The following is a 27,488-nucleotide window of genomic DNA, read 5'->3' on the forward strand; positions in this document are numbered from 1 at the left end:
ACACTGGGTGTGATGGTTAATGTTTGTGGGTCTCAGGTTTTTGGTAACTCCAGTTCTCCTCTGTCATCCAGAGCTTGGCACAAGTGCAGCCATGAGCAGGGTGACTGTGCTGCCCTGGGTTCTGCAGCCAGCACAGTGCTGGGGGAGAGCTGGCTCCCTGCAATGCTCTGAGGATGTGGCTTTTCTGGGACTCTGAGTGTTTGTAATGAGGGGAAGGGATTGTTTCCAACACTGCTTCCCTACAAATGCACTCCGTGGTGTGTACCAGCCCTGATAGCTGTTCCTTGGCTTAACGAGAGCCTTGCAATAAACAGAACTTCCTAACAGTGACAGCAGCCACTTCAGTCTATGGTCGCTGCAGTTTCTCTTCTGTCACTTTGTCTGTTTCACGGGTTGTAATCAGATCCCTTGGTTATGAAACAGAACCTGAACAATTCATATTTCTACCCTAGAAGACACATGAGTTGTTGCCAGGTGTGAGCTGCACTGCGGGAGGCTGAATCTATTTTTGGAGCCTATTTATTTTTCACTCTTTTATTGCCATTTTCCCTGTGCAGATAGCTCTGAGTTTCTGCATGCACCCACGGTGTCACTTCATGTCATGTAGAGTGAAATATTGTGGTCAGCCTGACATGGAATCACACAGTGCTGGATGTGGTAAGGAGGGGAATGAAGATGAAAGGTGCTCTTCCTGTTGATGTCACCATTTCTGCAGTTTCTGTCTTCAGATTCCTGGTTTAATAACTGAGATATCAGGTGTGGGTCAGTCTGCGGACTTGAAACCTATTGGTGGTGCAGGAAAGCTGTGGTTTTGCCTCTAAATGTGAAGGGTTTCCCTGGTAAAGTAATACCGGGTCATCCAGTCTCTGGTTTGTGACTCAGATGGAAGTTTTTATCTTCTCAGAGAGGGGGAAATTCCTATTGCATTCTTGTAGGAACTCCAGCACTTTTAGAGAAAGCAATTATCTGCTCATCTTATTTTATTAATCTCTTGTTGCAGAATAAACACAATAAGCAACTGGCACAAACCAGGTTTGTTTTGAACCATTTCAGGGCATGGCCAAAGAAGAGACAGAACTGCGGTTCCGGCAGCTGACGATGGAGTACCAGGCTCTGCAGCGTGCATACGCCCTATTGCAGGAACAGGTCGGAGGAACATTGGATGCAGAGCGAGAAGTTAAGGTCTAAATAGCTTATATTACATGCACTAAAGGGCTGTTGTTGTGTGCGCCGTGCTTGTTGTACCTCTTCACACTGCAGGGTGTCAGCTGCCCTCCAGCTCCTGGCTGGGCTGTGGGACTGGGGGGTCCCAGCTCCAGGCACACAGTGGGGGGCTCCAAGGGGGGTCCCATCCCCATCCCCACTTCATCCCCCCTGCCCAGCCCACTACACCCTGCGCTGCTTGCTGAGGGAACCACAGTGAATGTGTTCAGCTGGTTTCACCTCTTGATCAGATTAAGAGAAATTCAGCCAGATTTTTATTTTTTTTTAATGGGAAATCCTTAAAATTAAGCTCCCTTTCTATAAAAACCCAGTATGGGTGATCTTGCATGCATTATGGCTCAATTCCTCTGGATTCAGATGACGTGATTCTTTATAACATGGATTATAACCCCAAAATCCATGTCCTTAGTGACATTTCCAAGTGCCCCGTGCAGCTCTGCCTGGCCTCATGGCCACGAGGCTCCACTGCCCCAAGTGGCAATTCCCTATCAGATATAGGATGTTCTGGTCATGAGGAGTCTGCTCTGTGCTACAAGGACATGGTGTGTCATGTAGCTGCTGGGGCACAGAGTGCAAGGGAGAACACAGCTGGTAAAGGATGATCCCTGCTTCCTTCAGCTGGCAGTCTGAAGCCTAAGAGAACCATGTGGGCCCCCGCCTCATTCAGGAGCACAGGGGGCTGCCAGCTGCACCTGCTGTGTTCTGCTGTCACAAGCCATGTGTCCTTTCCCATTCTAGTTCCTACTCACCAGGATGTTGCTTATCTAAAACCTTAAAGATGTGCCATCTCATAGGCTTCATTTTACAATGAGTGACCAATGCTGCGTGCTTAGCCCCAAATGTACCCTGCCATAGAGCTTTTAAAATTATTTGTTAAAAGGATTTGATGCTTTAAGCATTTTCCCTATCTGTGTTAGATTTTGGGTCTTAGGGAGAGTTGTATTTACTTATTTATTTCTGTGCTGTTTTTCCCTCCTCTCCTACAGACACGTGAGCAGCTCCAAGCAGAGATACACCGATCCCAGGCTCAGATAGAGGACCTGGAAAAGGCCCTGGCAGAGCAGGGGCAGGTAATGCCCCCCAGCCCCCATCCCATCCCATGCACAGCCACGGTGCAGTGTGGGCAGGGGGGGTGGTGAGGGAAGGATGGCCATTCTCTAACAAAATGTTTGGTTTACATGCATTACATGCTTTATGAGTTGCTTTGTTGCATCGTAGGCAATAACAGAGTTGCAGTTTCCTATGCAACATTGTTCCTCACTGTATGTGTGATTTAATGAAGGATGTGCTTCTGTGCTTGTGCCAAACATGGCCAGTTTTCACCCATACTACCAACCGTTTGTGTTTCCCAGGACATGAAGTGGATTGAGGAGAAGCAAGCACTGTACAGAAGGAACCAAGAACTTGTGGAAAAGGTGCCCAGCACCTCTACTGGTATTATTCAAATAACATCTATTGCTTATGGAATGCAATGTGTTGTACCAACACATACTGCTTTCTTGTACAGATAAAGCAAATGGAAGCAGAGGAGGCTCGCCTGAAGCACGATGTGCAGGACGTCAAAGATCAGAACGAGCTCCTGGAGTTCAGGATCCTGGAGCTGGAGGTGAGCTGGCACTGCAGGGCTGTGCTGCTGCCCCACACTGTGTCACCAGGCCTGGGGCACCATGGCTGGGCCCGTCCCACGCTGCCATGTTGCTGTATGACCAAGTGCTAAAAGGAAGGAAAGTACCCAAGTTATTTTCAGCATGGCCCCCGTGCCCATGGCAGGGCTGCTCTGCCCAGCTGCTAGAGGCAGTCCTGGTGCATGTAACAATAACATCAGTGCAGTAACCAGACAATCACTGTTCTTTCAGGAGCGAGAAAGAAGATCACCTGCTATCAACTTCCATCACATTCCCTTCACGGAGGGGAAAAGCCCTCTCCAGGTTTACTGCGAGGCAGAAGGTGTCACAGTAAGGGATCCTCACATCTGCTTCTCCTTTCTCTAAATCAAATCCGACACTGCTCTGACTGCTGGTTTTCCATTCCTCTCTCGTTAGGACATAGTAGTGGCAGAGCTGATGAAAAAATTGGACATTTTAGGGGATAACGCCGTAAGTGTATGTTCCTTTAATATATTGTGCATGCTTTGGTATGCATTGTCCTTCTGCTGATTGTAGCAAAGCTGCTTGGCTTGCAATGGCCAAAGCTGTCTGCAGTGCGGGCACCGAGCTAGATGCTACCTGCTCCCCAGCTTGTTGAGGCTGTTGTTGATTGCCTTCTTACAAGCGCTGCACAGGACTTCGATGCCACAATGTTGCTTTTAAATTGCCGATAAATTATTCAGGAAACACTTCGAAAGTTTTGTTCTCGTGCTTCTTATTTTTCTCACGTGGTTTATTCTGTGCATTTGCTTTACATTTCCATTTCAACGCCTGTGTGTTTTAGTTTTGCCTAATACCAAAAGCATTGAAATGGAAGCAGGATAATACATAACAAGTTACAGCAGCAATAGGAGAACAAGCAAGTAGTGAGAAGTTTGAAAGCGTTTCACCTGTATCAGGTTGAAGTGATGGTGCACATACACATCTTATGTGCACCCACACACATGTGGAGCAGAGGTACTACAGCTGCAGGTGGGTGTCCCTGTGTATGAGACACATGGCAGTGCCTCTGTTCAGAGCAGTCAGAACAGCACCTCTCACTGCCCTGCCTGGACCCACCCTCTGCCCCTCCAAACAGCCCTGCAGGCAGGAGATAGCGGGGGAATCAGAAGATACTGAAGTAATTAGCAATATTTACTGCTGCTGCAATGAATGATGCTTGTATTGGCAGAAGCATGACAAATCCAAAAACCTCTGGGTTGTGAGGAATAAAGCATGTGCTTAAACCTGAGCACCAGTGAGTGAGGCTGACCCTGGAAAAGGCAGAAAGATAAACCCCTATTCATCTGTTAGTGCATGAGGGACTGCAAGCAGGGATGGCAGGTTAGTCCCATGCCCAGGAGTCACCTCCCAGCCCTGCTGCTCCAGCCTTGTGCCCACAATCACACCTGTAGTGCATGCAAGCAAAGGCCAAGGGCTGCATCTCTTCTCTAAGAGCACGTCCCACAAAGCCTGGTTTTGGGTAGTGCAGCTGCTTTTATTCCCTGCTGGACAAAAACAAGATCCGGTGTCTGCATCTTCTTTCTTAATGCCAGAGTTTTAGAACTCCCCACCTTCATGACCACCATTCAGCATCAGTAGCTAATTACAGCTGTTCCTGCAGCAACACCGTGTTACAATGCTATCTTTATTTGCCTCAGTTTATTGTTGCTTGAATGTATTTAATTTCATATTTATCTCACACAGCAGTGGCCCAGTGCTGGGTTACTTGCCAGGTGCCGGGGCTTGTTGTAATTCTGCTCTGATCTTGTGCAGAACCTGACCAACGAGGAGCAAGTTGTTGTCATACAAGCAAGGACAGTTCTCACGTTGGCTGAAAAGGTAACGGCTGTGGAGCCCCACGGTGAGCCCTGGTGCTCAGAACAGCTGCTGGAGGTGCTGGGGATGAATCAGAAGGTGTTCACCAAAGGCCAGGATTCCCTATGGGGCACTACACCTGAATGGGCTCCTGTCAGAATAAAGAGAAAATTCAAGCCATGTGCATGAATTGATTGTTTTAAAAAGCTAATTAATTAGGAAAACATTGGTGGGCAAATGGTAAACTTTGAATTAATGCCTTTTGCCATCACCAATTTTTATAGGAGCAAAGGTATCACAGTAGGTTTCACCCTTTGCCTGTCAGTTAGTGAAGCTCACTGCATGTTTGCAGTGCATAGATGCAATCCAAAGTTCCAATGAGGGCTGACTGCTGCCTGTGGCCATGTGCCTCAGCAGCCCCCAGCCTCTGCCTCAGCCCCGCTCTCTTTGTGTGCACAGTGGCTCCAGCAGATTGAGGTGACCGAGTCCGCGCTGCAGCAGAAGATGCTGGATCTGGAGAATGAAAAGGTATGGGAACGGGGGTGGAACTGCATGAAGGCAGGGAGGGCAGGCACAGCACTGACCGCACCTCCCTGTGCACCAGGAGCTGTTCAGCAAGCAGAAGGGCTACCTGGACGAGGAGCTGGACTTCAGGAAGCAGTCGTTGGACCAGGCAAACAAGGTGAGGACCGGGCAGTGCCAGCAGGATCCATTTCCCCCCTGTAAGGTGTGTGCTGTGCTGTCTCCAGATATACTCCCTGCTTCTGCCACTGCTGCTCATGGAGCGGACCAAGGACTGCAAGGGTGCCATGCTGAGCAAATCCTCTGTGCCCTGATCTCATAATGATGTCCTTATGGATGGTGGTCCTTGGGTATGCGCTGCCCCTGCAGGATGGGAAAGTTATTAAACACACGTTTAAGTTTAGCAGAGGCTGTAGTTAATGACAGTGCTTTTCTTTATGGTCTTTGCCACCAAAATACCTGGAGATATTATGGGATTCTGCACACCTGAAATGAAACTGCTCTTAGGTGAGGTTCGTTGCACACACTAATGGATCCTATGCCATTTCAACCACCTCCTGAGCCCTCAGCTGATCTACTTCCTCTGGTTAAATGAAGTACATATATAGTCTGAAAGGCATAAATGCATGCACTGATTTAGCTGATTCCTTTGGTTTCCCTTAAATCCTGAGGACAGTTATGCTTCCTGAGAAGCCTCTTTTTTGGAAAGCCATTATCTGCTCGGATGTCCAACCACTTGGGAGAGCTCTCAGGGCACTTTCCGACCCTGTGAGGATGACTTAAGCCTGGTTTGGCAAAACACGCAGCTTAGTGCTCCTTATCTGCCACTCAAGCAGAAGGAAGGAGCACAATGAAGTGAGTCTTAGTCTGCACAGAACTGGCTGAGGATTATCTGCACTTCCCCATATACTCAGGCAGCGCAGTGGTTTTCTTCATGCACACAGATGTGGGCTGAGAGCAGCCAGAAACTTTGTTCCTCCCTGAAATTCCAACTGTAAAAACCTTTTTGATTTGTGTAACTTGTCTCACATCCATGTTCCCTTTGTGCTCCCCGAGATGAGCTGCTGCTAATCTCCCCTGCAGCCACAGCCAAGCCGATTAGCAGCCGGAACCGCCACGCTTTTTGCATGGTTTTCACTCCCTTAATTGCTGCTGAGGATTTTGTTCCGAGAAATGCTTTGTCACACAGAGTACAACTGCCCCCAAGACATGAATTTCCCAGTTCTTTCCATTTTATTCACAACTCACTTTAAGCAGAGAGGTACAATGGTGTGTAAGCAAAGGGTGGGGCCCAAAGGTGCAGCGTGTTCCCAGCAGCGGGGTTTTGTTAGGGCAGTTATGGTCAGCCAGCAAACTGGGGTTATTGCTACAAGTGGAAGGAGAAACTTTCTGTATATCCCACCATCCCCACAGAGACACAGCAACTACTGCTGCTCTCACCTGTCTGCAGCTCCAAAGTGCAATTCCTTGTTATTCTTCCAAACACGAGTGTTATTCTGCCTTGACTCCGCTATGTCATAATAAGAAAACAGCAACAGCCACCAACACCAGCCTCCAAAATGGAGCAAATTGCTCCTTTTTAATTCAGCTGAATTATCACAGCAGACATCTCTGGCATTTACAACCAGCCCAGAGGTTCCAACCACACTACTTTGTCTTTTCTTTCTCTCTGCACGGCTGTCTGCCGACTCCAGGAAAGCAGGAGCTGACACCCATGTGTTTGGGTGGCACACTGAGCCCTCCCAGCAGCCACACTGCTCACAGCCCCACAGCACGGGGCTCCCAGTGCACTGCCCTGTGATGGAGCTCTGAGCTGCCCAGTGCAGGACTTAGCGCACCACCTCCAGCCCTTCCCTTGTCCTATGGGGGAAGGATGACCAGTTCCCCACAAAACCCTCCCGTGACCCGTGACCATGTTGAGCTGACAGCCGTGTGTATTATTTTTGATTAGCAAATTCTGGAATTAGAAGCCATGCTCTATGATGCCCTGCAGCAAGAAGCTGGAGCCAAAATCTCCGAACTTCTTTCAGAAGAGGAGAAAGAGAAACTGAAGAGCGCGGTAGAGCAGTGGAAGCGCCAGGTGATGAGCGAGCTGCGCGAGAGGGATGCCCAAATCCTGCGCGAGCGCATGGAGCTGGTCCAACATGCCCAGCAGGTACGTGCCTGCAGTGGGCAGGCAGCACTCGGGGCAGGGGCACAGTGAGATCTATGCCACCCCTGCAGGGCTGAACTGGGGGGTCCTGGTGTTGGATCCGGGTTTGGTTTGCCTCAGAGCACCCCTTGAAATGGCATTCTGCTTAAAACACACATTTGTTTTTTTTAGAAGAGGTATATTTAAGTCAAATCCCTGAAAATAATACATCTTCTGTATATGCTTGTGTTTGGGTGGTTAATGTATTTTTCTTGAATTTTCAATTGAACAGAGAATTAAAGAGCTAGAAGAAAGAATTGAAGGCCAAAAAAGACAAATAAAAGAGTTAGAGGAAAAGGTAAGGGAATGCAGATGAGCAGCCGATACATGATGTGTGTATGTCCATATCTTCATTCCATCTTTGCTAAGGAAATAATCTTATAAAAGCTGATGTCGTGCATAAATGACCTTCTCACAGTTCTCTCCCTGTGCCCAAAGCTCCCACCTGAGTCTCGCACAGAGGCAGCTCCCATGTGCCTGGCACCACTTCTCCTCCTACAGCTCCGGTTCTGGCCAAACCATAACTTGAATTCTGCCCTGACATTACCCTCATGTGAAACATTTATTCCTGGAGCAGTTACCAAGAGGGAACTTGTAGAATCACAGAACTGTAGAACCATAGAATTTTAGAATCATTTGAATTGGGAAGGACCTGTAAGGACCATCTAGTCCAGCTCCCTGCATTGAACAGGAACACCCACAGCTCCATCAGTGCTCAGAGCCCCAACCTGGGCTGCCTGCAGGGACCACCCCCATCTCTCTGGGCAGCCCATGCAGCGCCTCAGCACCCTCATTGTGACACACTACTTCCTTACACCCAGTCTAAGTCTCCCCTTACCACAGGCTCAGTAGCTGTTGAGCTGCACTCTTGCACAAACTCAAGCTCCAACCTTAGCAGTGCACACTTCTGAAGTATCAGGAGACCTCAGCTGCTGATCTCCCTGGCCGCCTGCCCCAGGCTGCAGCTGGGCTGTAGCTCTCCATGCCCCAAGGGGTGCAGGTGACCAACTGAGCTGAGCAGAGCCCCCGGCCCTGGGGTCAGCCTGCAGTCAGGATTGCTTCCCAACACAAAGATTTGTTGCACTGTCTGTAACCGTGGCTTATTCTCAGCTAAACACACTGTAAAATCTTACTCTCTTTCTTCTCTTCCATTTTTTCCTTTTCCCTCCCCCTTTTCAGTTTTTATTTTTGTTTTTATTTTTCTCTCTAGCTTTCATTCTTTGGTCCTAGCCCTTCAGGCCAAATGCAGAAGGTAAGTGTTCGGGTTGTGCTGGGTTCCCCTCCTCTTCCCACATGGCACAGAGCCCACCCAGCGCTGCACAGGCTGCCTTGGCTGTGTCTGTGTACTCTCCGGGTCTGCCCACACCTCCCCAGCATGGAAGTCCCTGCAGCTTTGAAGTAACATGTGCCCGAGGTGTTGCAGGGATCACCCTTTATCTCATGTAATTAGGAGAAAAAAGGCCAACCCCTTTGTGCCTGGAGAGGTGGCAGATGTTGCCACTTGGCCATGAGCAGCATTGGATGGAATGGTCTCTGTTACTCATGGAGGTCAATGGGATATGACACAAATTCTTTTCAGTTTGTTGTATAACTCAAGCAGATATACACAGACATGAACGTGACAGAATTATTGTGCATTTATGAATGGATTTACTTCTCTTTGAAGTTTCCATGTTTTAATGTATTTTTCTTGTTTCAGCCTACCGATGAAGCTGGAATTGCTTCTACTGTTATGAACTGGAGGATGGCATTGGTTGCCAAGGCAGAAAAAGAGACACTGCAATGTCCAGAAATCCAAATATATCTTGTATTTTGCTGCTGGAGATGGAGGAGCAAATTGTTCTGACCCTTTCAGACTGAAGATGAACCAGGCTGTGTAGGAATTCCTGCACTGGTGGGGTCTGCACCACCAAAATCTCTGACCGTGCATTTTCAAAAGCTGGAACTAAGCTGACAAAGAAGAAAGCCAAAAAACCCCTCCCTCTATTAACAGTTCTGGGCTTCTCCCAGGGAGCTCTGCCTCAGCTGCTTGGAACAGACTTTCAGTGGAGGTCTTCGCTCTGCTGCTTGAAATAGCTCAGCTTTACCTAAGCAGCAGTATACTAATTCAGATAAACTGAATAGATTTTAGTTCCCTGCTAAGCAGGTGGAGAATTGCTTCTCTGTGGAAGTGACTTTGTCCTGTTTTCTATGTCAGTCATTTATATTTGTGATTCACAGCTATTTACAAATCTGTCTTGAAAGGAAATGATAGGGAGCGTTCCAGATGAATAACTCCCGACAAGAGAAATGTTCCAAGGCATTTCATCACAGCACGGGCTCTGTCCAATGGTTTGCTGAGTACCCCGGCAGCCCAGCATGAGGGGACAAACACAAAGCTCTGTTCGAAGCCTTCAGGACATGAAGCTGGACTTGGCTGTGAGATTTCAGCAGGCCACGCTGCACAGCACCATGACTAAACTGGAGCACTAATTTAGAGTTTGCCGTTCCTGAATGATGCTAAAAGGCTCAACAGTGTCCATTCAAAAGATCAACTTGAAAAAGAGTGAACCTGAAAACACGTCATCCCTGACCCCAGCGGTGTTGGAGGTGGTATGAGGAATGGAGGCACATATATGCAAAGCGTGCGGCCTGAGGCCAGGCTCAGAGCCAGCAAAAGGAATGTTCTATAGCAACATGTGGAGGAGGAAGAGCCCCAAAGGAGTCCCACCAACACTTTGCCAAATGGGAACTGGAGCCAAGTGTGCAAATCCTGACCTGCTGGTGGATGATGGGCGTCTCCTGCTGCTCCTGCAGCCCCAGCAGCACAGGCTGCAGGGAGCAGCTCTGCCCAGCCCCGGGAGCACCAGGAGGAACATGAAGCCAAAGAGCTCCGGCAGGTAAGGAAACAGAGCCCTAAAAGTGGATTTATTATAGGGTTACATCTGCTGTATATCCTCCTTTGTAACCGCGTGGCTATCAGTCTGACTCAAACTATTCATGATAATAATGCAGAGAAAACATTGAGTTTGTCCAAGGTCTTTATGTAAACTACTTATTTATCTGTCTTACTTTAGTCCATAATGTAGGCATCGAATTTCAGTATTTGAACGGGGTTTTGTTCGTCCCCCCTCGCACACAGCTCAGCCTGCCCGTCCGTCCTCCGCGCCGCGAGGGGGCGCTGCAGCACAGAGAGCGGCTGCGGCGCTGCGGGCTGCCGTCGGTAGGGGGCAGCAGTGAGCTGCCGGGATCAGCGCTCCATTATGAGCCTGGAGGGTCGTTAGTTCAGTTCAGTCATCAGATGAGATGGTTTTTTTTTAAGGTCAGCAGCCCATTTTTGTAGAAACAATCAACGGGAGAGATGATGAGCTGCTGGGGCTTAAACTTCCCTTCATCCCATCAGCCACATCCTGTCTGTTTCCATTCGTTTCTAAAGGGGCTGTAAGAGTCTTACTTGGCAGGGTATGGACACAAGGTTAATGAGCTGTGTTATTAGAATACTGGAATATTAGAATACGAATTGGGAAGGCTTTGCTGTGCAGAACGACTCAAAACACCTTTGTTTAACGTGAGCCGAGTAGGGGAAACTCAAGCCTTCAGGAAGCCCCCCCATAGGGATGAATGGGAGCATGTAAAGCAAAAGGCTCAAAGTCTGCTTGTGTTTGCTGTGATGTCAGTCCCATGTAATTGGTGCCAGTAAAGGGCAGAATGCGGCTCAATATTAACAAAGGGGTTTCCTGCAGACTATTAATAACCAGCACACAGGGAAGTGCAGTGCCTCATTGCACCGTGTTTCTGCTTTAATATTTCAGGGGTTGACTTGACTGAAATACACAGGAATACATAGAGATGACAGTGTCAGTCTGTATTTGCAGTGTCTGGTGATGAGCTGAGGTGGGGCTCCTCGGGCAGGAATAATAACATCAGTGCTGCCTGAGCACAGCACAGAGTGGAGGTTTGGTCATGGAGAGATTTCAATTCATGGAGTAAAAGGCTGCAAAGTACCATCCAGTGAATTGCAGCAGACAACAATGTGAAGCAGAGCTGGGGAGGTTTTCCTTGTAAGCAGGACGGCTGCTTTGTGGGAGTTATCTGAGATGCCCCAGAGCAACAGACCTTCACACGGGACTGATCTGTTGCAATAAGTCGGACACAAACAGTTTAATGCCCAGAATTAACCTTGCTGGAAAAGTATTTCTACTGACTTGTATTGCTGTTAAGGTCAATTTGCAGCCGGCCAGTTCATTGAGATGAACAGACACACTTCTGCTCTCTGAGGGCCTGAGCACGGTGTTCCCATCACCTCTGAATAGCACAGGGTGTGTTTGACTGAGATTCAGGAGCACAACAGCTCCAGACCCAGAAGGGAATGGGAGCAGAGCTGTGTGCTTGAATAGGAGCAGAGCTGTGTGCTTGAATAGGAGCAGAGCTGTGTGCTTGAATAGGAGCAGAGCTATGTGCTCATCGTGTGTTCTTGAAAGGATGGAAGTCATCAAAATGGTCAAAGCACGAGGCTGATGTACAGCCCTGTTTTGTGCTGTGGTGTTTAGTACTGAGCACACAATTAATTCCTACCAGTGTCCTCATGTTTGCTGTAAGGAGCAGAGCTGTCCCTGATCTCTCCTTGCCATGACAGCTTTTCCTGCAGGTCCCTCCCCCTCAAACCTCCTGAACTCGGGGTCTGTGCTTTTGTGGGCAGAGTCAAAGTCTGATCTGTGAGCAGGCATAAATACGGGGTTAAATGCCTTGATTAATATTAACATCACATCTGCCAGGCCTTCCCACAGCTGCTGCATTGTGGCTGGTTCCCATCTACAGGGCAGGATGGGGTGCTCTGCTCACCCAAACCACAGCATTCAGCGCAGAGCTGAGGTTTGGAGCAGTGTCACAGGGAGCTTTCTGCTCCAGCTGCCTGTGTCCTGCCATGCTACGTGGGTTAGACACTCCACAGCTACAACTGATTTCACATGGGAATAATGTTAGCAATGTAATGTTTTGTTCACCAAAACCAGCAAGGCAGTGGCTGTAATTGAGATACCCATTCAGCCCTAACTGGGCACAAAACCTGAGATGTGCACTGCAGAAGCATGGTCCATGAAGCACCTCTTTTGAAACAAACTTTGCCCTTTTCGTCATTCACCTTCAGGGCTGCAGATCTCATTTCCATGAGGTCCATAGTGTTCTCACCTTGGTTTACTCTCATGTCATGGCTGTATCTGCCAGACAGGGCAGGATTCCTCCTCCTCTGTTAGGGAGGAAGCAAGAGAAGCTGACCAGCTAAAATAAACTCATCTTTATCAATCTTTCATGTTTCATTCATTTAAAGTTCCAAGAATGAACTGTGAGTAATCTGGGCACGTGTGGGCTTTGTGCCCCTTCACTCTGATGGGGCTGAGATGCGCAGCACAGCCCTTTACTATTGGCTGAGGAACAGAATTCTGATATACACACAAATTAACCAGATTAAACTTCATTTGTGTAAGTCACGGTGCCGTCAGTCACAGCTTGCTGTGAGTTCTTCCCCTTCATTTGTGATCTCATGTGATGGGCCTGGAGAGGAAGTCCAGCTGCCCAGTGGTGTCATGGTGAGGGACTGGTGTGTCCCCACCAGCAGCACCATGGTGCGCATACACAGAGCTGCAGAAAGGTTTCCTTCTGAGATATACTGCAGAGAATGACAATTCTGAAGAGTCAGAACAATGACTCTTTGACCTGGCTTAAGTTTCAGCTGTTGTTGCCCAGCTCCTGCTTCTCAGCCTGGCTTCCTAAGGATACAGATGTGCCTGCACCCAGCCCACAGCCCAGCATCCTGCCAGGTAGATCCAGCAGCAGCAGTCAGCTCCTGGAGGGGCAGGAGAGGAGGCTGGGGGCTGAGCAAGGTGCAGGGCTGGAGCAGGCCGTGGTGTGAGTGGGCACAGAGCGTGCAGGGCAGTGCATGGCAGGAGGCAGGGCAGTGCATGGGCTGCCCTGTGCAGCAGTGTGGGTGATGTGTGCCGATGTGTCTGCCCCACTGGGCAATTAGAGCTCCCAGACAAACCTCCGCCAGGAAATGAACCTGTCTGAGGAGCTCAGACCCGTGATGGCTTTGTTACAAAGATCTGCAGAGGCAGATATAGGCAAATTTGTTCCATCAGTGGCTTTTGCTAAAGTAGGGCTGTCCCAGTGGCTGGCTTCATTCTTGTAACAAGCAGGAAAAGCCCCGGGGCTGCCACAAATTGACAGCAGAACCATTATGGGGATGTGAAGGAGGTGGCAGCGCTGTGACAGCCGTGGAGGTGGGGGCTGCACCATTCACCACTGCCAGACCAGCACAGCCTCCCCAGCCTGCAATAATTGCTCCGATAGGGCGGCTGTGCAACCCCAACAGCTGCAGATACACCACCCAATATATTTTCCTTACTTAGAAATAGAACCATGCAGTTTATGTGCAATTACAGTTGTAAGCTAATAGCTTTGTCTTCTTAAAAAGCAATCAAACATCATTAAGCAATTAAACACCACCACGCAGTTGCACGACAGTTACATGCAGGTGTAGTACAGGTTCACCAGTGAGCACCATGTGCTACCAAAGAAACAAAAGGCTTTGCCAGTGCTGAATGCTCCTGCCGGGATCCACGCTAACACTGGCTCTGTGTTCCCAGAGCAGTTTGTCTCAGCCCTGCATGGCTGCTCCTGCAGCCCTCCTTCACACAGCTGCTGCTGGAGCAGTTACAGCCCGCAGTGAGGGCAGGGCTCCCCAGAGCTGCTGCAGTGTTTGGGATCAGTATCGCGCAGGAGGGGCCTCTCACTGTGCTTCACCCTGTGTTTGTTTGTCCCATAGGTACCCGCGCCTCTTCTGCAACCCACGTCAGGTTCAGAAAGCTGAGAAGTGAAACCATTGATAACACAACTCCCAGAATGCAAATTGTTCCCTCTGTGCTGAAGTAATGGGACAAAACATGAATCAAAGGTTATGGACTCTGATATCAGCATATAATCATCCGACAGGAGTCACGTACCCAATCCCAGCTCCACCCCATACAAGTTCCTACACTGGGGTGACCAGATGAGCCAAACCATCACCTCCACATTTCATGCACAAAGAAGCCAAATCCCAAACGTCCTTTTTGAGTTCCACCTGAACGCGATGTCTTAACGCACTCAGTGACATGGCAGCGCCTGCTCAGAGCTGTGCATCACACTGCGGGCCCTCGTGGAGGTACTGCAAGCCAGGAAGGCCTGGGATGTGCTCTGCTGGCACCTGCAGAATGCCTTAACCCTGCCGGGGGGGCAGCCAGGGGCACAGAACTGCCTCCAAACTGAGCTTCCCCCATAACTCAGAGCCCAGCTGTGTGTGTGCTGTGCAGCTCCAGCTCTTGGTTAGACTTCCTTACAATGTTTTCTGCAGTAAGAGAGCTGTACAGGACAGGTCCATGTGTAAATAAGGGATTACGCTTATGTAGATGTTAATATTCATGTGTAAAAAGTTATGTACATAGGGAAGAAAAAAAATATGGCTCAAAGAATGTTTTTAAAATAGTTTCTTCTGTCTAAAGGCACAGAAGGACAGAGACACAGACGAGCTGCTGAGCTCAGCAAAGCCCTTTGTGCTCAGCATGGGGATGCCCGGGGCTCAGTCCTGCTCCAAGGGGCAGAGGGGCACACACTGAGTGCATTGCCTGCTCACTGCTGCTCTGCCATGGCAGCCTTATTTCACCTACCGGAGTTCAGAAAGAGCGTGCAATGTGTTACCTGCAGCACGGGGAGCTCCTGAAGGAATGCCAAAGGAGTCACAGGCGCTCCCAATTCGGGTACTGCAGCACTGGGCTGGACTGATGCAACCACAGCTGAACTAAGAGCCACTCGGATCTCAGCTCACCTGGCTGCCGCTGTCAGTGAGTGCTGTGCTCCAGCAGCACCCGTAGCTTTCAGCGCATCCCGGAGTGCCTTAAGCAGCTCCTGAACGGAGCCACCAGCAGCCCCCGGCTCAGGAATCCACGTTGTGGGCACGCTCAGCACATCCTGTGCTGGTGCACGGTATGTTTGCTAAAAAGGAACGCTGACCATTGGTGCAGAGCAGAGGAAATGGTTCCCCGGCCGCTGGGCTGTGTGCTCTCCTGTGTCACCTCCAACATCCCGAGTGCAGCAGGTTGGGTCGGTGCTGAGGCAGTGACTGCTGGGCCCAAAGCGGGGCTGCATCCATCCATTACAGAATTTTACACATATTTTTGTATTGTGATTCATATGATATATATATATATATATCAAGAGACTTTCTATTCATTTGTAACATACATAAATTATTGTAAACTTTTAATAAAAAGAGCTGTTTTAAACCTTGAAAAGGGTGAGTTGTTTTGTCCCATTGCAGGTGGGAGCCTCGCGTGACGAGCCCTAATTTCAAACAGCTGAAGTTCCAGCTGAGCCGTCGATGAGACCCGGAACAAAATCCCACCCGCAGCGCAGCCCCGAACCGTGCCGAGGTCCGACCGCGGACCCTACGGGAGCCCCGGGGGGGTCCCCAGCAGCGCTCGGGTTCGGTGCCGACCCGCAGCATCCCTAGCATGGCTATGGATCGCTGTGGATCGCTGTGGATCGCTATGGATCGCTATGCAGTGCCGCCCGGGGCGGGGGGCGGCGCGGAGCAGAGCCGGGCGCGGCGGGGGGACGCTCCCAGCGGACGGGGCGCGGCCGTGTTGGTGGGCGCTGAGGCTGCGGGCGCCGCTCCCGCTCGGTGCCGCCCGGTGCCCGCGATGGCGGAGCGGAGCAACGAGCCGCTGCCCGCCTGCTTCGCGGGTCTGGGAGCGGGCAGCCCTCGGCCGCGGCAGAAGCGCGGCGGGATGTTCTGCAGCGTGGAGGACGCGTTCGACAACAAGACGTTGGATTTCCCCTCGCTCGGCGGCGGCACCGGCCGGTCCCGCGGCTCCGTGACCCCGTCCGACGGCAGCTGCAGCCCCAAACCGCCGCCACCACGTTCTGCGGGGGCCGCCACCGCGGGAGGGACGCCCGACGGCTGCCGGCAGGTGCGTGAGTGCGTGGGGCGGCTGCGCCCGGAGCTCCGTCCCGAACCGTCGGGGGGAGCCACGCGTGGGTGTCGGGGCCGGTCGGCGCGGAGCCACCGGGCACTGCGGGCACCAGGAGCCGCTCGCGCCCGTTCTAACGGAGCTCCGTCCTACGGCCCCGGAGCAGCTTTCGACGGCAATAGTAGCAATAGCAGCAATAGTAGCAATAGCAGCAATAGTAGGCGCGTGGACCCGGCGGGTGGGGGGAGCCGGCGGCGGGGGGCGCGCAGGCGCGGGGCCGCGCAGGGCCGGGCACGGCGCAGACACACGGAGCGGCGGAAGATGTCGAACCCGGGCAAGAAGAGCGGAACCCGCGGCACGGTGAGGGGCTACGGGGGGCGCAGGGGGCGGCCTCGTGCTGCCCCGCAGCGGGAGCGGAACAGCCGGGCTCGGCCGCGCGTCCCCGCCGGGCGCTGTTGGTTCCTGTGCGCGATGCTCCTTCGCGCTGGGGCTGCGCGGCCCCGACCCGCCACCCCCGGCCTCGCGTGGCGGCTCCGGGCTCGGGCTCCTTCGTGGCGGCGGCCTCGCGTGACCCGCCGTGACCCGGCGCTCCGGCTCCGCGCCTTTGTCCGCCCGGCCGCGACCCGCGCACGAAGCCGCGCTCCCGCACAAAGGCGGCTCCGCGCCCCGCAGCGCCCCGCAATGCCCGGAGCTTCATCCCGAGCTTCATCCCGCGCCCGGAGCGTTGCGGGCGGTTGTGCGGGATCCTCCGCCTGTTGTCGCCGCTGTTTGGGACGCTCCGCCAACCGGCGCCGCCGCTGCGGTAGGAGGGGATCGATTCCCTGCTCCTATTGCCGGGGCTTCCGAGCGGGAGTGCGGGGAATCGCCGGGCAGCGACGCTGCCTTTTGCGTTTGTTTATTTCCCCTTTTCCCGTTTCTCTCCGCCGCTCACGGCTCAGTTCCCCGCACACACCGCGCGGAGCGGAGCCGGATCCCGGCCGGGGGCGGGGATTTGCGCCGTGCCCGTGGGGCAGCCGGCACCGAGTCTCCTCGTGATGGATGTTATGGGACGTGTACGAACAATAGCGATGCGATGAAGGGTTCTTCGAAAGGCGGTGCTGTTGTTTGGGCTCCTCCTCGTCCCTTTCCCCGCACCCTGACGTGTTTGCCCGCCGTCCCGCAGCAGCACGCAACGCCGGGACGGTCGGCAGCCCTGCCCTGCCCTGCCCTGCCCTGCCCTGCCCTGCTTGCAGCCCTCGCTGTGTTTGTAGCCCCTGCACAAACCGCCCATTGCGGCCTCGGTGATACCGGTTCGTATGGGAGGCTCGGAGAGGAGCCCCCTGATTGTGCTGCAGCTCCGCCGCTTTCTAATGTTTCTGGTTAAAGATCTCATCAATCCGACAGCTGTGCGCAGCCTTACTTTGAAAGGAGGAAAGGCCTCGAGGCGTTACCAGCTCCACCGAGACTGGGAAAGCTCATTGTGGCAATAAATTAGCAGGTCAATGGGACGCACTTAGCGGTGCCTGCAGCCCCACATCTCACCAGGAACCGCATCCATCCGCGGGAAGAAATCCTGCATTTGTGTTTCTTTTTCCACTTAGAACGAGCAGCTTCTGATCAAGGGTGGGAAGGTTGTCAACGATGACCAGTCTTTTTATGCCGACGTGTATGTGGAGGATGGTTTGATAAAGTAAGTGAAATTCCGTGATGTCGCTGCCAGGCGGATCTCAGTGCTGTTTAAGTTCCTTTCTGTGGGGCTGCAGGGCTGTGAGTTCACCTGAATATTGTGTTCAGACAGATTGGAGAGAACCTGGCTGTTCCCGACGGGGTGAGGACGGTGGATGCCTACGGGCAGCTGGTGGTGCCGGGCGGCATCGATGTGCACACGCGGCTGCAGATGGCTGTGATGGGGATGGCCCCCGCTGATGACTTCTACCAGGGGACAAGGGCGGCCCTGGCAGGAGGAACCACGATGATAAGTAAGATGGGCAGCACTGAGCTGGGCACCATGCAGGGCATTTGTCACAGCAGAGCTTCATTCTCCTCATGGCAGAGAGGAGAGTTCGTACTTCTGTAGTAACCAAAGCTTTACAAAGTGAAGTAGAATGCATGATGTGCTTTTCAGTAACCTTTTTAATACATGTATATTGAACACACTTAGCTGTTCCTGTTTCACCTCATAGAACTGCAGAATCATTCAGTCTGGAAAAGCCCTCTGAGATCCCTGAGCCCACCCAGCCCACCGTGCCCACTGCCCACCCCCTCAGTGCCACATCCCCATGGCTCTGAGCACCTCTGTGATGGCACTGCCCACCCCTGGGCAGCTGTGCCAGCGCCTGGCTGCTCTCTGGAGATCAAGTTGTCCCTAATATCCAACTTGAATCTCATAAGCACTGATGGAGCTGTGGGTGCCCCTGCTCACTGCAGGGGGTGGCACCGGGTGTACTTTAGAGGCCCCTTGTAACCCAAATGGTTCTATGATTCTATGCATGTGAATCACTATTGGAGTGTCTCTTGGGGCAGTGGCTGTGGTGACCCTGGGAGCTCCTCCAGCCACACTCAGCTGTCCCCAGGCAGCACCCCAGTGCTGTGCTGTGTCTTCCAGTGGACCATGTGCTGCCCGAGGCTGGGACGAGCCTGTTGGCTGCCTACGAGCAGTGGCGGCAGCGTGCTGACAGCAAGGCCTGCTGCGACTACGCGCTGCACATCGACATCCCCCGCTGGCACGAGGGGCTGCAGGAGGAGCTGGAGGCGCTGGTGAAGGACAAGGGTAAGGGCCTGAGTTCTGACTTACTGAAACTACTTAAAAGTGCTTGATGTTGGGCTCATGGGATGAGATGAAGCGTTGGGCTTTTCCCGGAGGTGTCCTTTGTGCTCTAATTCCTGCACACTCCGAGCATCCCTTGGATGCAGCCCAGGGAGGTGCTGGCCAGGCGTCAGGAATTTGTGCCTTTCATTAATTCTTAATGCCGGGTTTGAAGCTGTATTTTGTTTTCAGATATGCTAATGCAAAGCTAAATGACTCCAGTGTAATTTGCAGCCTTGCAATCAGGGCCTTAATTGGTCATTTAACATAGAAATTTGCAGTGAGTCTCCCATTAAAATGCTGAGCAGCTGAAGTAATGGACCATTCGGAGCTTAAAGCAGATATTTTTCATATGTACCTCCTCATGAAATGCAGTTTGTTTGTGATTTGATCATAGTTTGGAATTAGTTATTGCCTTTGTCCATGTAAAACACGCTGGCAGTTCTCAGGCTTTGACTCTGTGCTCCATAAATCATGTCCTACGTTCAGTAGGAACAATAGGGATGTTGTGCAGTGCTGTGTGCAAAGCACCGCGCTCCTGTTTCTCCAGTGAAACAGTGCACTGAGGAACAGTGCTTAGAAATAAGAGAGGCCCGTGTTGGTTTGCTCTCAGCTGAGCCCACACGGAGCTCAGCCCAGGCTCTGAGCTTTGGCAATCACTGCACTTCTCGTTTTCTCTTCCCAAGGTGTGAACTCTTTCCTGGTTTTTATGGCCTACAAGGACAGACTTCAGTGCACTGATGCCCAGGTAATGCGGATGGCTGCTGTGCAGTGGAAGCCGTGACCCACAGTGAGCAGGATCCATTGTCTGATATCGGGTACCTGCTCTCTCTTGGCAGATGTATGAAATATTCTGCATGATTCGAGACCTGGGGGCCATAGCCCAAGTGCATGCTGAGAACGGGGACATCATTGAGGAGGTACTGTGCTTATGTTCATTTAAACTGCAGGCTGGTTGGAGTAATTTGGTGTGAGACAAAACCCTGACTTAGCAGATGGGCCGTAGTGTCTGACAGGAGGTGCCAGAGTGCTTTTAGTGCTCATTTGATGCCTCAGAATCAATAGGAGTATTTCCAAGTGAGGCAGACGAGCAGCCTGCTCTGGGCACTATTGCTTTGTGAAGGTGATCAGTGGCATTTTGCAGTGCATGCTGTCTGCTGGCATCACCTAGGTCATTTAGTGTAACACTTCTGACAGAAACCTCACTGCATGGGCTGACCTTGCTGCAGCAGAGCAGTCTCTGGTTGCTCGTTGCACATGAACTGAGATATGAAGAGGTTGGGGGCTGTGGCTGCGGCTCTCCCTCCATCCCACCCCTTCTCCCACCCACACACACCTGGTGGTGGGATTTGGCCTCCAGGACAATCTGATTACCAAAGCTTTGGAGGGATGGGGCTGGTAGGAAATCCTGTTGTGGCAGAAACGTGCAGGGGGACCTGGGGCTCTTGGTCAAATCAGCAGCATCCTCCCAGTTCCACACACTCACCTGGATTTCGTCACAGAAATCTGCTCTGTAGTTCCCAATAAGAACTGAGGGGCTCCCTGAAGGCTGCCCGCCCTCAGTGGCATTTATCCCTCTGTTCATGTTACATAGAACTCCTCAATTACTTGAGAAGGCTGAAGAGTTCTGTGTTTTCTCAGTGATCTGCATTACAGCCAGTAATATTCTTTGTCCCCTTAGGAGCAGAAGAGGCTGCTGGACATTGGGATCACTGGGCCGGAGGGGCACGTCCTGAGCCGCCCCGAGGAGGTAATGCTGCCCACATCCCCAGAGAGCTGCAGCTCGTGGCTCCTCGGGGCTGCAAGGAGATGCTCTCTGCTTTTTGTGTCTGCAGGTTGAAGCAGAGGCCGTGTACCGTGCAATTACAATAGCAAAACAAGCCAACTGCCCCCTGTATGTCACGAAAATAATGAGCAAAAACGCGGCGGATGTGGTAGCTCAAGCAAAGAGAAAAGGTAAAGCTATGTCATATCTGCAAGCTAAGTGAGCCCGTTCACATACATCCAGGAATGCTACTCCAGCTGCAGCAGGGCTAAGAGCTCATTAGCACCCCGGTTCTCTCTCTAGGGTGCTAACTCTTGGTGCTGGCTGCTCCCCACCATGTGCCAGAGCTCACTGCTCTGAGCTGCGCTCAGAACACGTGATGTACTTGAAACTCTGACACCTGAATCACAGTAGATGCAGCTGAAAAAAGAACAGAAAACAAGTCCTAATCATTTACCATGAACTAAATGAAAAGTGGAACTGGAACAAACTCTAAATTCAAACCTGGGAGTGGTGGGGGGAGCCAGCTGTGCTCCTGCAGGGAGTCGGGTACAGAGCGGTGTGCTGAGAAAGCAGCAGTGCATGGCCATGTCTGCTCCCTGCCAGAGGGACATTGGCTGGGTACATACAATAGAATCACAGAACCACTAATGCTGGAAAAGCCCTCTGAGATCCCACCTACCCCACTGTGCTCATATGGCTCTGAACACCTCCAGGGATGAGGATCTCCCACCCCTGGACAGCTGTGCTGGTGCCTGGCTGCTCTTTTTTCCCAATGCTCAACCTGAGACTGCCCTGCAGAGCAAATTGCAGCTAGAAATGCATGTTTTTTCAGAGGATGAATAGATGTCCTGGCAGTGCTTTGCAGCCATCAGAGGTAATCAGAGGTTTTAGTCTGAGTTTAAAAGCTGTTGTGCTGAGAACACCAGCGAGAAATGGAAGTGGCCCAGTGAGCAGTGAGTGCTCTGTGAATGGAGGTGAGGGCTGACAGCACGGCTCTGCAGGCACTGTGGTGTACGGGGAGCCCATCACTGCCAGCCTGGGTACCGATGGCTCGCACTACTGGAGCAAGAACTGGGCCAAGGCTGCAGCCTTCGTCACCTCACCCCCGCTGAGCCCTGACCCCACCACGCCGGAGCGCCTCTCCTCACTGCTGTCCTGGTGAGTGCAGACCAGGACTCACAACCGGTGTGGGTGTGTGGGCAGTGCTGGGGGTGTCATAAGGCCTGGGGGGGTGTGCTCTGGGGCTACAGCATCCTCTGAGCTCCACACTGAGCTCCCATTTGGTGTTGATGTCAGATGAAGGGTTTTATCAGGAGCAGCACTGGGTGTTCGTGGGGTTTGACATCTGAACTTGTAAGTGCTTGGGGATGGTGCACGGGGGGCTGCTGAGGTCAGTTGTTATCCCCATGTCAGCACAAGCATCTGTGTCCACAGGCACAGGGATGAGAAAATAGAAATACATTGTATGTGCAGCAGTGACCCTCTGGGGCTGGCTGCAGCCATGTGCAGTGCATGTCCATACAGTACTGTGTAACCTGCAGTATGTTCTGGGACTGAGATGTGCTTGTTGTGTTGGACTGTATCCTTGCTTTAAAAGGTACTTTGGAGGTGCATCAGAATGGCTTTTCTTAGAACCATCTTCATGTTAAAAGGGTTCGAGGTTCAAAAGGAGGGTACAGAGATCAAGATATTGAATAAATAGAAATAACAGCCAGTTCAGGAGAGAATAGCAGAAGTGCTCATGAGGCTGCTGCTACTGGAAGACTCCAGTGCTTAGTCTCTATGAGTGAATAGAGTGCAGTACCTCTGTGCATCTCTTTGCTTGGCTTCCAGGGGCACTCAGGTCCCATTTGCCTGCCTGCAAGCCTGCACTGATGAGATCAGTGTTTATCATACAATCAGAGGACATTCAGGGTGGGGAAGCTCTCCAAGTCCAACCCCAGCCTGCCCCCTCCACGTACACAGTGCCCACATCCCTCAATCAGAGCTCAGGACCTGGGGGTTGTTGTGTCACACGCGGCTCCCATTGAGCCTCCCCAGCATGGCAGCTGTGCAGGAAGGGCAGGTTTGCTGAGCAGCCCATTCAGAGCTGCGGTGTCTGCAGCATCCTCTGACCGTGTCTCTCTGTGGGTGCAGCGGGGACCTGCAGGTGGCGGGCAGTGCTCACTGCACATTCAACACTGCCCAGAAAGCCGTTGGGAAGGACAACTTCACCTTAATCCCTGAGGGGACGAATGGCATCGAGGAGCGGATGGCCATCATCTGGGAGAAGTGTGTGGTAGGTGCAGAAATAAATAACCTGATTCCTTCCCAGTTCTGAATGCGAGTGGATGTGAACGCTGCTCAAATCTGACTGTCAGACTGCTCATTAATTCAGAGGAGCCCTGCAGTGTGACACTGTCTAGACGGCTCCTTCAGAAGAGCTCGGCAATGGAGGAAATGTGACACTGAGTGCCTTCAAAGCCTCTTCAAAGGCTGCAGTGGGGGAACAGCCCCCGTGCTGTGACTTGCAGTCAGGAGACAGCTCTCACTGATCACCTTAAGGGCTGAGATGCTGCTCTTGGCTGGTGCTCACAGGGGGGTGGGGATGGAGCGCTGCCACGGCGCCTCTGTCCTGGGCTGCTGCCCCCAGGAGCATCCCTGGGTCACAGCACGTGGCACACAGCCTTGCCACAGTCTGATGGAGCCTTTGCTCTTGAGATAAATGCCATTTGTCATGAGATAATTCAAGAGAATTAAGATATTTAAGGCTATTAATAATGATGATAAATAGTACTACTTAGGTTCACTTCTTGTCTTTCTGTATTGAAATATTCTTAGCCATCCCTGGTGGATGTGAGGCACCTGTACAGGGAACCTGAGCCTGCAGAGGAAGCCCTTTTCAGAGACCTTATCTTTCCCAGTGCAGAAAACAACCCCTGCAGTGCACCCTTAGCTCCCGGGGTGATTTGTTTGCGGTGGGACTGCTGTGCTGCCCTGCACTGAACAGCCCTTCCTTCCTTCTCTTCACAGGTGACAGGAAAGATGGATGAGAACCAGTTTGTGGCTGTGACCAGCACAAATGCTGCAAAAATCTTTAACCTGTACCCAAGGAAGGGACGAATCGCTGTGGGCTCTGATGCAGATTTGGTCGTGTGGAACCCCAAGGCTACAAAAATCATCTCGGCAAAAACTCACAATTTGGTAAGAAGCGTTTTTATTTTCCTGAGCCGATTTTACAGCAGGAAGGGAGCAGCAAAGCAGTTACTTTTCATCAGATCAAAGAGATGAGGGCATTCACTGTGTGAATAGAGGAGCAGGTGGAGGACTACAAAGGAAATGCAAAGTGCAAAACATGTGATTTACTGCACTGCTGGACAGTGGGAGGGGTGGGGGTGGGCTGAGCAGCAGTGGTTGAGCTGCAATGCATTGCTGCTGAGATGCAGAGCTTACACAGGTTGCTCTCACTGCAGAGCAGAGCAATTAAGTGCTGACCTCATTCTGAGCATTAAACATCCTGGTTTGTTTCTTCCAGAACGTGGAGTACAACATATTTGAGGGCACGGAGTGTCACGGGGCTCCTGCTGTGGTCATCAGTCAGGGCAGAGTTGTTCTTGAGGACGGGAACCTGTTTGTCAGCGAGGGCTCAGGTCGCTTCATCCCCAGGAAGACATTCCCTGATTTTGTTTATAAAAGAATAAAGGCCAGGAACAGGGTAAGGACGGCTTCATCTGCAGTGATCACCACCTCTGTGGTACAGCACTGTGGTCACTGCTCTGCTCTGAGCACTCAGGTGCAGCAGAAAGGAGAGCTGTGCAGGTGGGATGCTGCGGTGCGATGCCCTGCTCTGTGCTGCTGCAGCGCTGCCCCTGTGCCCCTCTGCAGGCGGTGGTGGCACAGCCTGGTGGCCCCACGCACCTCCATGCAGTCTGTGTGTGCAGCAAGCTGTGCATGGCCGGCAGTCAGGCTGTGTTTGTGTCAGTGCTGAAGGGAGATGCCCCGTACCACTGCTTTGGCACAAAGGACACACAGAGCTGGCTAAATATAAACGCTCACGTCCTGAAGGTCCTCGCTCTCCCAGCTAGATGATAATTGAGTGTCAGAGCTGGCAGTTGGTGATTTGTTTGTTAAGTTAATTCACTTGGGCAGCTTCATTGGGTGCTTTGCAAACAAGCAGACAGCTGGGCTGTGTCTCCTGGGCTGTGGTTCAACCAGAGCTTGTTGTGGAAAATGCCGTGTGCTGGTGGAGAACCCATCAGGCCGTGGGCTTTTAATGAAACCCCACACTCCTCATCTGCAAACCACATGTGTGTGCTGACCCTTTGGTCATGCTGTCAGTCATCAGTCTGCTTTGCTGTGGAGACCATGCAGCCTTAAGCAGAACTGTGATGAATACTGGTGATGAATATGCCCAAGAACACAGGGGCTGGCAGGACGTGGCACTGCACTGCTCTGGGTGAGGGGTGCCTGTGGGATTCTACCCCAGGCTGCGGCAGCCCTGTGCTGCCCATTGCCTTACCTGGAGCCCTGGGCTGTGCGGTGGGGCTGGGAGCAGCACATGCTGCATGTGAAGGGAGGGGGGCCAGGATGGGGACCACAGTGCCCAGGCTCATGTCACACTCCACATCCCTCCCACAGCTGGCAGAGGTGCACGGTGTCCCACGGGGGCTGTATGATGGCCCCGTCCATGATGTCGTCCTCAGCACCAAAGCTGTGCCCACCATTGCAGCCTCCAGGATCGCAGCCTGTGCCGGCAAAGTGCCCGCCGTGCCCGTGCGCAACCTGCACCAGTCGGGGTTCAGCCTGTCAGGTAGGTGTGGGAGGGGGCTGTGAGTGGGGCAGGGCTCAACATGGATGTGTTTCTTTGTGCGGCTTCAGGGCTGTCACACAGCTCTGCTCCCAGGAAGGAGCATTAATGCTGCCTCTGCCACCCTGTGCAGCTTCCTCACACCCACCCCATCTTCCCTCTTCTTGTATAAAGACATTCCCCCTTCTCTTGCTGTCAGTCTCATGCCTCTTTTAGAAGCCCCTTTTAAATACCAGAAGGCCATACATTCATTTATGCTGTACTACGCTAGCACAGCATCCAAATGGATTTACAAGGAGATGCAGGTTATTATGACCACACACTGATGCTCTGCTCTGCTCTCCCCAGGCTCACAGGCTGATGACCACGTTGCCCGGCGCACAGCCCAGAAGATCATGGCCCCTCCAGGCGGGCGCTCCAACATCACCTCCCTGTCCTGATGCTGCTCCCACGGTGCTGGTGTGAAGGGCACGGCTGGTTCCCTCCAGCTCAGGGTGGAAGTGAGGTGGGCCCAGGGCACCTGATGAACCTTCTCTTAGGTAGAAAGTAGACAAAGCCCACGCAGAGGTAGCTCAACCCGCCTGTATGTCCCCCAGTCCCTAGAGCTCCTGGTCTGTATCTCTTTCCCGGACCCTCAGAGCCCTTAGCGTTGCATGCCCACTCCTAGAGGTACATTTCAACGTGTGTTCAGCAGTGCTGCTCGCTGCCCTGTGCCCAGGAAGGCCGCAGCAGTTCGGCTGGTGCTCATTCCCTCCTATCCCAATGCCCACCCTTCTCTATGGACTGCTCACTGATGCACAGTGCCATAGGCACAGTGTGCTGGCAGCTGTCCCCGTGGGCTGTAATGTGGGCAGTGCACAGGGGCTGCACGCCGGGCTGCTCTGGGCACACTTTTAAGAAATGTTTTTGATACAGTTTTTAACGTACCAATCATAAGTGAAGTCCTACAGCCAATAAAGGGCCCAGCTGAAGGCTGCTGGCATATGGCAGGCTCCTCTATGAAATCCATGCGAGGCAGTTTGTTACATGTAAAGGTGTGTACAGAAGAGGTGAATCTCTGTGCCTCAGATCTATGCATGTCCCTCTGCCCAACGGCTCGCAGTTGGTTTTGTTCCTTGCACTGAATAAACTTGTTGGAAATCCTGAAGTGATGGAAGCAGCCGACCTGCCTCACTTTGTGCTCCTGCCCCAGCTGGCCATCTGTGCTGCTGTGGAGCTGGATATGTGTGCTCTGCACTGTGTCCTGTGGCCGTGCAGCTGCTGTGTGCAAGGTGGGCTGCAGCTGTGGGCCTGAGCCTCAATGCTTGGACCAGATTGGTGGGGCAGATTGACTGTGCTCCTTTCCTGCTTACCTGCTCTGACCTACATCTCTGCCCAGCGCTGTTACCTGTATAATAAAAGCATTTTTGACAACTGCAGAAGCCATTCATAGGGAAAACGCTCACTTGAACTCACGTCCCCAAGCTACACAATGCTGAAATCACAGCCAGCAAGGACAACAGCAGCATAACCCCAGCACAGGGTGTCCCAGCCTTGCGTGAGCTCCAGCACAGCTGCTCTTAATGAGGGAAGCACTGCAATCCTCAACAGCTGGGCTCCTTTATTAAGGGCACCTGGGCATGGGGCCACCCCTCCCCTCTGCTCTCCCTGGCATAGGAGTGGTCTGGGGGAGCAGAGGCAGCACTGGCACAGGGTTACCCTGGCCTTGGAGTGGGGCGACAAGGTTAGAACCCTGCACTTGTCTGAGCGACATGTCTGAGCCTTGTCCTGAAGATCCATCTGTCTGCC

General features: G+C 52.3%; 2 protein-coding genes across 20 annotated transcripts in view; both read left to right on the top strand.

Annotated features, from left to right (window-relative positions):
* JAKMIP3 (Janus kinase and microtubule interacting protein 3) overlaps positions 1-14,202 on the top strand; it is a 45,562-nt gene extending 31,360 nt beyond the window's left edge. For 9 of the 18 annotated variants that reach the window (XM_015867595.2, XM_015867597.2, XM_032445347.1 and 6 more), the window contains 14 exons: positions 1,054-1,182; positions 2,211-2,294; positions 2,577-2,639; positions 2,732-2,830; positions 3,081-3,179; positions 3,267-3,326; positions 4,626-4,691; positions 5,127-5,195; positions 5,272-5,349; positions 7,141-7,344; positions 7,613-7,678; positions 8,591-8,632; positions 9,080-10,259; positions 14,180-14,202. In XM_015867595.2, coding sequence (XP_015723081.1) covers positions 1,054-1,182; positions 2,211-2,294; positions 2,577-2,639; positions 2,732-2,830; positions 3,081-3,179; positions 3,267-3,326; positions 4,626-4,691; positions 5,127-5,195; positions 5,272-5,349; positions 7,141-7,344; positions 7,613-7,678; positions 8,591-8,632; positions 9,080-9,226 — 1,206 coding nt within the window. In that variant the 3' untranslated portion in view covers positions 9,227-10,259; positions 14,180-14,202. Of the gene's footprint in view, positions 1-1,053; positions 1,183-2,210; positions 2,295-2,576; positions 2,640-2,731; positions 2,831-3,080; positions 3,180-3,266; positions 3,327-4,625; positions 4,692-5,126; positions 5,196-5,271; positions 5,350-7,140; positions 7,345-7,612; positions 7,679-8,559; positions 8,633-9,079; positions 10,260-14,179 lie in introns of those variants that run through there. The other 9 variants (XM_015867603.2, XM_015867604.2, XM_032445350.1 and 6 more) reach the window with 5 other exon arrangements.
* A 1,644-nt stretch (positions 14,203-15,846) lies between these two features.
* DPYSL4 (dihydropyrimidinase like 4) lies at positions 15,847-27,118 on the top strand. 2 transcript variants are annotated; one of them, XM_015867608.2, is made up of 14 exons: positions 15,847-16,361; positions 17,942-18,030; positions 18,135-18,319; positions 18,946-19,110; positions 19,833-19,894; positions 19,986-20,066; positions 20,828-20,896; positions 20,982-21,102; positions 21,916-22,072; positions 23,051-23,192; positions 23,927-24,097; positions 24,429-24,608; positions 25,532-25,703; positions 26,049-27,118. In XM_015867608.2, exons 1-14 carry the CDS (start codon positions 15,903-15,905, stop codon positions 26,138-26,140), a joined length of 2,145 nt encoding a protein of 714 aa, XP_015723094.1. In that variant the 5' UTR covers positions 15,847-15,902; the 3' UTR covers positions 26,141-27,118. The 2 variants fall into 2 exon arrangements, with proteins under 2 accessions (XP_015723094.1, XP_015723095.1); XM_015867609.2 differs by lacking the exon at positions 15,847-16,361 and adding an exon at positions 16,613-16,721.
* The last annotated feature ends 370 nt before the right edge of the window (positions 27,119-27,488 follow it).

This window comes from Coturnix japonica, chromosome 6, assembly GCF_001577835.2.
Source record: "Coturnix japonica isolate 7356 chromosome 6, Coturnix japonica 2.1, whole genome shotgun sequence".
Classification (NCBI taxonomy): domain Eukaryota; kingdom Metazoa; phylum Chordata; class Aves; order Galliformes; family Phasianidae; genus Coturnix; species Coturnix japonica.

Excerpts from the sequence above, each read along its gene's own strand:
- DPYSL4 (XM_015867608.2), top strand. The coding sequence starts at position 15,903 with ATGGCTATGGATCGCTGTGGATCGCTGTGGATCGCTATGGATCGCTAT. Across the intron at positions 16,362-17,941 it reads CGCCCGACGGCTGCCGGCAG|AACGAGCAGCTTCTGATCAA; the intron begins GTGCGTGAGTGC and ends TTTTCCACTTAG. Across the intron at positions 25,704-26,048 it reads GTCGGGGTTCAGCCTGTCAG|GCTCACAGGCTGATGACCAC; the intron begins GTAGGTGTGGGA and ends TGCTCTCCCCAG.